Source organism: Mesitornis unicolor, unplaced genomic scaffold, assembly GCF_000695765.1.
Source record: "Mesitornis unicolor isolate BGI_N332 unplaced genomic scaffold, ASM69576v1 scaffold6116, whole genome shotgun sequence".
NCBI lineage: Eukaryota > Metazoa > Chordata > Aves > Mesitornithiformes > Mesitornithidae > Mesitornis > Mesitornis unicolor.
In genome coordinates, this window is record NW_010191574.1 from 22649 (window position 1) to 31941 (window position 9293).

The 9293-nt window shown below is 38.7% G+C and overlaps 1 protein-coding gene across 3 annotated transcripts in view; it reads left to right on the forward strand.

The window, feature by feature from the left end:
• NAP1L1 (nucleosome assembly protein 1-like 1) overlaps positions 1-8220 on the forward strand; it is an 18312-nt gene extending 10092 nt beyond the window's left edge. The window contains exons 9-14 of one of the 3 annotated variants that reach the window (XM_010186774.1): positions 2759-2904; positions 2987-3006; positions 4199-4321; positions 5299-5331; positions 5739-5789; positions 7500-8220. In XM_010186774.1, the coding sequence (XP_010185076.1) occupies positions 2759-2904; positions 2987-3006; positions 4199-4321; positions 5299-5331; positions 5739-5789; positions 7500-7535 (409 nt within the window). In that variant the 3' untranslated portion in view covers positions 7536-8220. The remainder of the gene's footprint in view (positions 1-2758; positions 2905-2986; positions 3007-4198; positions 4322-5298; positions 5332-5738; positions 5790-7499) is intronic. The other 2 variants (XM_010186776.1, XM_010186775.1) reach the window with 2 other exon arrangements.
• The last annotated feature ends 1073 nt before the right edge of the window (positions 8221-9293 follow it).

Below are 9293 nucleotides of genomic sequence, written 5' to 3' on the forward strand. Positions count from 1 at the left end.
ATTATTCCTTATCTAATCTTAGTTTAAAACAATTACCTCTTGTCCTTTCACTACAGGTCTTGTTGAAAATCTGTCTCCATCTTTCTTATGAGAACCTTTTAAGTATTTAAAGGCTGCAGTAAGATCTCTCCAGAGCTGTCTTGTCTCCAGGCTAAACAGTGCCAATGCTCTCAGCCTTTCCTCATAGGAGGGGTGCTCTATCACTCTGATCATTTTTGTGGCCCTCTTCTGTACCGACTTCAACAGATCCATGTCTTTCCTGTGCTGAGGACTCCGGAACTGGACACAGTACTCTAGGTGGAGTCCCACCAGAGCAGAGAAGAGGGGCAGAATTGCCTCCCTCAACCTGCTGGCCATGTTTTTTTGTGCAGCCTAGGATGCAGTTGACTTTCTGAGCTGTGAATGCACATTGCCACCTCATGTTCAGTTTTTCATCCACCAGTCCTCCCAAGTCCTTCTCCACAGGGCTGCTTTCAATCCCTTCATACCCCAGCCTGTATTGATTACCTGGATTTGTCCTGACCCACGTGCAGGACTTTGCACTTGACCTTGTTGAACCTCATCAGGTTCACATGGCCCCACTTCTAGAGCTTGTTTGTGTCCCTCTGAATGGCATCCCATCCCTCAGATACGTCAGTCACCCCACTCAGCTTGGTATCACCTGCAAACTTGCTGAGGGTGCACCCAATTCCACTGTCTGTCATTGATGAAGATACTAAACAGTACTGGTCCCAATACGGACCCCTGAGAAACACCACTTGTCACTGATTGCAGTCTGGACATTGAGCCAGTGACCACTGCCCTCTGGATGTGACTATCCAGCCAATTCCGTATCTACCAAACAGTCCATCCATCACATCCTTATCTCTCTGATTTGGAGAGGTTGCCAGTGATGACAGAGGCAAAAAAGTTGAGTAACTCAGTCTTTTCCTCATCTGTTGTTCAAAGTTGTGTTCATCGGAGTGGGGTATACTTTCTTTAATTTTCCTTTTCTGATTGACTTACCTACAGAAGCCTTTCTTACTATTCTTTGCATCCCTTGCCAAGTTCAGTTCCAGCTGCGCTTTGACCTGCCTGACCTCGTCCCTACACAACTGGGCTACGTCCGTACTCTTCCCAGGATACCTGTCCCTGCTTCCACTGCATGTGCATTTCCTTCTTGTCCTTAAATTTGACCAGCAGCTCTCGACTTAGCCACGCTGGTGTTTTGCCTTCCTTTCCTGACTTTTTACAGAAGGTAATTGAGAGCTCTTGCCCTCTATGAAAAGCATCCTTAAAGTATATATAGTATATATGCATATAAATTAAAAAAAAAAAATCAGTATTTATCTAGAAATACTGCCCTGCAGTCACTAAAACTGAATTGGAGGATGGATGGTGTTATATTTTGTACACCTTGTCAGCTTTTTTCAAAACTTGTTTGATCACTTCTTTAATCTTTTTGTATTTCTCATATGCAGCATTTTGGGAAGTTTGTTACAGTTTTACTTTCTATATTGCCATCGTCCAGTTTGTTTTATCTGTTAAATGTTTGCCTTTGTCTTTCAGTTGTTCTGTCTGAGATATGGAGAACAGTCATCTCCTATTAAGTTCCTTGTGATTTTAAAGATCTGTCACACTCCTTTCTCTGTAATGTTAGCTGTTACTCCTCAGACAAAATGATATCTTTATTCTGTACATGTACCTTTTCTTCTGAACAGAAGGATGAAAGAAACCTGAGTCATACACAATTAGCCATACAGGTACATCAGGGTTCTGTGCATCATGACCTCTTCAGTTGCTTTCCTGTTAATGTCTCTTATGTTCTGACTGCTCTTCTGAGCAATGATAACTAATTCAGAGCCTGTCACTGCATAGTCAGGATTGGTTTTACTGAGCAGTTATGATACTGACTTCTGTTTCCTACTTCATTTCCCAGTCACTTAATGTAATATATTTCTGCAAGTGCCCTGTAAGATTTAGTCTTTAGGTGCTTGAGTAGCTTCGATTGAACTGTTTTGTATTCTCCAGTTTGGACTTAAATCCTAGCAGAGGTTCCCTGTAGGATGATTCTCTGCTTTTGTGAAAATGATTTATTCCTAGTCCTTGTTTTGTTTTTTAACTAAGACAGACTCTGCTTGTCTCTGTACAACTCACCTCTTTCCTTTGAATCTTTTAAAGGAAACTAATAAAACTTCAGCACACGTGGACAGTCTTATTGAAGTGACTTCTTCATTTACATGTCACCAGAATTCTGAGTGTCGGACAGGCCTGTGGGCACGATTTAGCAGGACAGAGTTAAAAAACACCAAAACGCAAAAGGCCCACAACCAACCAACTAAAAACCAGCCAAAAAACTACACACCTGTTTGATGCATTATTTAAGGGCTTATTGATAAAAGTGATAGGTGTGGTAAACCTCGTGGTATTAGTAGCATGGCTGAATGTAGCATTACTTTATAATGGATAGGTAGCACTAAAAATAATGTGACAGCATTCTTTGATAGGAAACTAGATAGAACTCTGTAGCAGATGAAAATCAGCATTTCAGAGACTGAGTGGGGAAGGAGAAACTTTTGGATGTAAAAACTTCAGTCCTAAAATGAACCTGTTACTTTTGTTCTTAGAGGTATAAACTAATTTAAAAGGTAAATCTGAATAAGTACTACCTTGGTATTTTATATTCACTGTATCCCTTGCAGTTGTGATAATTTCAATAGGTACCTGTAACAAGAGGAGTGGTATTAAGCTGCAGCTCTTTTTTTTCTTTCCTCTTCAGCTGCCAAATAGACTGGAAAAAAGGAAAAAATGTTACTTTGAAAACCATCAAGAAGAAGCAGAAACATAAGGGTCGTGGAACAGTTAGAACAGTGACAAAAACTGTTTCAAATGATTCTTTTTTCAACTTCTTTAGTCCTCCTGAAGGTAAACTGAATGTTAGTTTATCTGCATTACCTTTAAATGTAGTATGTACTTCACTCATTTGATTCTTTTTTTTTTTCTGCAGTTCCTGAAAGTGGAGACCTGGTAAGTTGGGTTATTTAAAATAAGGGATGGAGGGGAAACACCAATAGAAGAATTTATGCTTTCATATACAAAGCATTTGTTAAAACAGTTTGTGAATTTAAGCAGCTTCAGCTTTAACAGTTTCTGTATTTAACTGAGCATACTTGTGACAAATAGTATGTGTCTGAGTTTTCTTTACTAGAAGGAGTATTTGTTGAGTTGGATGGAAGTGTAGCGATCTTATTAGCATTTGGTCTAATGGGCAGTGTAAGTCTCTTCAGGCATTGTTTGCGTGATCTTCTCCAATGTATCTGCATGTATCTGGTTTGTATTTTATGCTGTTAAAAAATTTCCAGCTGTTTAACTCCTGGAGAAAGCAATAAAACAAGAATAGAAAACTGCAGGAGCCCACCCTTCTGTGTGCTCACTAGTGGAGAACTGTTCCAATAAGCCATGTTTTTGTAAAGATGAAAACTACCAGAAGCACTTAACAGTGCTGAATACGTTGTGCAGCTTGAGTGAGAAATGTGATTAAAGCTGCAGAAGCATACCGTTAGAACTCCAGTTGGCAGTCTCCACAAGCTGTATGTTCATAATGTTAAAAAAAAAATAAATAAAAAAGCCCAAGCCTTTTGAATTGAAGATAACTTCTCAGATTGGAGACAGCAGAACATTTAGTTTGTAAACAAAGGGAATGAAAACTTGGGATGGGATTGGAGAGCATTTTTAGGTGTTCACATGCTTTCACAATAGCTTGTTCAGTGGGAATCGCAGAAGAGATGCACTGTAGGAATAAGAAGTAGCTTGTAAAATCTTTAATTAGATAGCCTTACCTGGCTAGTATTTCGTTCTTAAGGGTATTGTGCATATTAACTGAAAGCCTATGGGAGGTATTAATGGATATTCTGCTTGGAACAAAAGCAAGCTGGAGGTGGGGGAAGAATAAAACTTAAACTCCGGAATTTTGTGTAATTCAGCTTCCTGAAGAAGCAACCCCCTCACTGCATAATGCATGTGGGCTGTCTATAGTGTAAAACTTGACTTGACAATTTCAAGTCTATAAAGCAAGTCCTGAACCACAAAAAGTTTTTTTGGATTTTTATAAAATCTGGATTTGTATAAATCTGACCACATCTAAAACTGTGCAGCTTGTGTTTTTGTGTAAAAAGTAGTTATCAGCTTATGGTTTAGGTGATAATGTTGTTTTGTGCAGGATGATGATGCTGAGGCAATCCTTGCTGCAGACTTTGAAATAGGTCATTTCTTGCGTGAGCGTATAGTCCCCCGGTCAGTATTGTACTTCACAGGAGAAGCTATTGAAGATGATGATGATGACGTAAGTATAATGCTCTTTCAGAATGCTAAAAACTTGGAAATGTTGCTTAAAGATGTCAGGTAATTTCTGACTTTTAGAATGTTGATATCCTTAAAATGGATGTATTAATGTTAGTTTTAGCTGAATGTTCACTAAAGAGCAGCACAAATGTAATTCACCTTCAAAGTAGTGACTTCAGAGTTCTGTGGCAAAGGTAGTGGTAGAAGCTGAACATTTAGAGGATGTCTTGAGTTGAATTTTGTATATAAGCACTTTCTAGGGTGGGGTACCAAGTACTTTGGTAGAACAGCAGTGAGCTGCCAGAGAACAAATTAGTCTATTTATCTACCTGCTCAGCCTGTTCTTTGTGCTTACAGTCATTCTGGGGCCACCACGTTCCTGGAGAGTCAAGTGTGTTGCTTTCAGGAGAGCACTCTTAGAAAATAATAAACACATTCAAAGTATGCCAAAATATTCAACACAAGCTTTTCAAAAGCTTGAATGAAGTGCTTTAAAGGAGCTAAGCTTGAAAAGCAAACCACAAAAACTCAGAACTTTATGCGTAAAATATTTTTCTCTCCCCTGTTCCAATTTGACAGTTTGATTTGGCTAAGGTAAGTTCAGCCTTCAAATTAATTTTTAGTATGTGAAATGATAGCCCTTAGTCCAAAACCTTGGCTGGAAGAGGGAAGTGATGGACTGTACGGATTGCCTTGGACTTTGAGACACCCTGCTGGCCAGAAGGGTTATCACAGTCTGATCTTCTGGTGTTGCACACAAGGAACTTAGACAGTTTTCTCTGCTGGAGTATACCTTAAGAGCTTAAACTTTGTTCATGCTGGTGCATAAAGCATTTTTAAATCTGTCAGGTATACAAAGCTCTCTTAGAGCACAATACAGTGTAGTCTCTGGCATCTACTTGAGTTATCTGGCTGCACTTGAGTAATTTGTAGTTGCATTTATGACACTATCAAAACCATTTATTTCCTCTTTCCTAGTATGACGAAGAAGGTGAAGAGGCAGATGATGAGGTAAGTTGACAGATGGCCTTGATTTAAGTGGTTTCCCCTTTTGTAGCTTGTTACCTGGAATAAGAGTTCCTTTAGTTTTTGTATGCCGTGGACACTAATTTTAAGTACTGCTTATGAATGGAAGGTACAACACATCATTTTGTGGATCTAGGGTGAATATTCAAAAAATAATCCAACAAAACAACAGAAAGCCCAAATGAAGACAACCATCAGATGACTTACAAATTAGGTTGCAACTGATGTCAAAAGATTATATGCTTTGTGGATGGTAGACTATTAGAATATGCATAACTTAACATGGTAACTAATGTATTTAAGAGTAGAATTTGATCTTAATTTTCTTGAAAATGGCTCAGGAAACTGAATGTGGATAAGTTAGAGAAATATAAACAAGTGTTTTCTTTCAGGAGGGGGAAGAAGAAGCAGATGAAGAAAATGATCCTGATTATGAACCAAAAGTAAGGAATTAAAAAATGTTTGAAGTTGGTGTATGTATACACATTTTATGTAGGTTGAATCTTGATTTTAAGTTTAAGTATTTAATTAATAGCCCTATGATGAGTATGCTTTGGCTCAGGCTGTTTCAGTCCCAGTTCTGACAGACTAATACTGGTAGAGCAACTTTTTTGAAGTTTTTTCTTCAAGAATTGTTTTGTAAAAGTAATTTTTTTTTTCTTTGAGCACTGAAATTAGTTGGGCTTGGTTGTCTTGCATCATGTTGCTGCTAATGATGAAAATGTTCTCTAACGGTTGTAAAGACATGCAGAGAATGGCGTAATCCAGGTTCACTTTTTTTGGATACTTGTCACAAGCTGACTCTGGCACAGGTTTTCCCAGCAGAGTACAAAACTGAGGCTTTTCCAGGGTAGATAACAGCAACTCTTTTATCACTTGAGGCAGCAGAAGTCAAGTTTCAGGAACGCATGTACAGCCAAGTACTGACAGCTTGCTTATTCCATGAAAAAGAGAAATGACTGAGCCAGGCTGTTTGCTGGAAAAGTGATTCTGAACCACTCAGTTCATAGCTTTTTCCTGCCTGACGGAAAGGCATGTTTGGCCACCTGAAAGTATCTGACAGCGGTAGGTGAAAGTTGCAGTCATGAAAATTAAGTCTGCGTGAACTAAAAATGTCTGCTGTGAAATGTGCTTGCTACAATCAAAGTATTAGGAAAGAATTACATAATCTTAGCATTGTGCTTGAAAGATGTATGATATAGAACTACTAATCAAAATTCACAACCTGTTGATGTTTCGTCTGCTATAGTATATTCAAATTGCTTTCTGTTCAAGAAAGCTTTGGAATCAAAATAAAGAGCTGCGAGATGGGTTTATTTCCACCACTTCAGATTGTTTTTCTAGGCTAAACAGCTCAGAAAGGGCAAGACTCTATGCTCAGTTTCAGAACTGCCAAAGGGCTAGAGACAGAAGTGGTAGTACAGTGTATTAACAGAAGAATAAATAGTTGTAAGCTGATTGCAGGCTGAAAGCCAGCTGGATTTCTTAAAACACTGATCCTAGAATAGTTATCCAGACCAAGGTAATGGAGTAAAACTTGCTACTGAACTCTGCCCCTAAAAAGCCTTTTCCTTAAGTTATCATATTACTGTGTGATATTCTTGGTTGTCTCTTTCAATATAACAGAAGAAATTTTCCACGTTGGAGTTTAACAATTAGAATTTATTGCAAAAGGTGTTTCCGGAGTGTTAAGAACATACCACGATTTGGTGTTTCATTGCACTGCTCTATAGTGGCTTCTGGAATAAGGCTGTGCCCTTGTTACTGACCACAGGAAAGTTTCTTTTGCCTCAAACTGTGGAGAAGGCCTGGATGCTTTTTCTGAGATGGGTTGTTTGCTACTACGCAGAACTCTCCTCCTCCTTTTTCCAGCTTGTGTCTTTCAGAGTACCTCTCCTCACTACTTCTGAACAGATTTTTGTTCTGGATCATAAACCTTTGTCCTAACAGAGCCAAAATAAATGCATTGTGGATGTTCCCATATCCAAAGACAGTGGTATTACTAATGCTAGACAATTAGTTGAAGGGAAAAGATGAAAGAACCTGAATTCTGGAACCTGAGGAAGTATGCTTAGCGTTATTAATAAAACAAAATATTAATATTATTTAAATTGGTTATATCTGCAAACTGATATTTCTTTTTTTCTCAACAGAAGGATCAAAACCCAGCAGAATGCAAGCAGCAGTGAAGCAGTGTGTATGTGGCCTTGAGGATTACCTGCACTGTAATAGCCTAAACACAACTATTAGTTACTTACAGCCTTATGTTTTGTATCTTGGTAGAATTAAGTAACCAATTTGTTAAAAAAAGAAATCAAACACATAAGAACCAGTTTAAAATGTAGGTTCAATCTACCTAGCATTTTAACAGTATAATTTTCTGCCAATATGTAGAATGCAGTAAATCCCCTAAAGCATGAATGTTAATTCATTGCTACATAGTTTGGTTCTTGTGAAGTCTTTGTCATGTAGCTATTAGACTGCAGCTGTGAAGATTATCAGAACTGTTAACTGAGACCAATATTTGTTTAGAGAAAACTCTCTCCTGAAGAACCAACCAAAGTATTTTTCAGCCCAGTAGTCTGGACGGGTTTAAGTCTGCTTGCACTAGCTGTGCCTTCATTACTTTGTTAGAGAACTGGCAGTGACTTGTACTAACTAGGAGATGAATTTGGATTTGACTACTTGAGAAGACTAGTATAACTTGTTTAATTTCCAACGAGACCACATTAAACATTCATAACTGTCAGCTTGTTTATGCTATGGGTTTTGTATTTTATGTGACATAGTGATCTACAAAAGAAACCTAGTCATCATATTAAGGTTATTGTTTACCACTGGGGTGTGAATAAAACCTAGTATTTTCAGAAGCTAGTCTTGTTTTATTATGAAGTGTGTATCTGCATGTGTAAACTGGTAAGGCACATCTTTCATGCTGCAGTTCACTTCTTACTAGAAAAAAAGTTGAGAGTTACTGAAAAGTAAATTATATAGCATTTCAAAAACAAACCCAATAGTTTAGAAAGTTTGAACCATATTTTCCATTTGCAGTGTGGTACTTGTGAATCTGAGCTAGGTGTTTCAGTGATTGATCAACACTGCCATTTTGGAGAAGACAAGTTTTTAGAAGTGGGGCTAGATCTGATAAAGGACTTCGGTATTGCCTTGCCTGACTTTAAGGCATTGGTTATTATTTCCCGTCTGTGTAGGCAGAGCTAGGCTGTCCTGAACAAAATCTGCCCTGCAGCCCAAGGGAGTGCTAAACACTGAGCTGTGTTCTAGTTTGTACTCAGTGTCAAGCACCTATAGAGGAGGAAACAAACCTCAAGGAATTCCTCTCTCCTCACCTAATATTCTGTTCACTGCACTCATGTTTGCACATTCTGGTTCATACTTTGTCCCTGCTGGAAGTTCATTGTTAGATGACACATACAGACTATAGAAGATCTTTCTCGTACTAACCTTGCCTCTAGCCCAGCATTGGAGGTGCTGTTGAGATGTGGATTTGAATGCACTCAGTTTTAAGGGACTATGAGCTGATGTCTTCCATTTGAGTTTTCCCAGTCAGTAAGATGCTAATGTACTCTCTGCAGTCTTTTCTTTTGCATAACTATAGAAGTTCTGATCTTCTAAGCAAGTACCCAGATAACATTTTTGAGGGATGGGAAGGTCCTTGTAATGTTGGAAAAAAGTGTGCAGCCTAGCTGTGGATCTGTTTCTGTAGTAGCTACTCCTTTGTTTTATTTTTTTTCTTGCCGCCAATATACTGACTTGGCCATAAAGGGTTAAAAGTGAAAAGAGCAGGGCAAGCAGGAGGCAGCAGCAATGTGATGATGGGGCTGGTGAAAGAGTGTCTGTAGCATCTCTCTTGCTTGGAGGGTAAGTAATACAGGATGAGGCTTATCTCGAGTGCCCTGAATCCTCAGCCCTTCTGAGTGGAAGAAGAT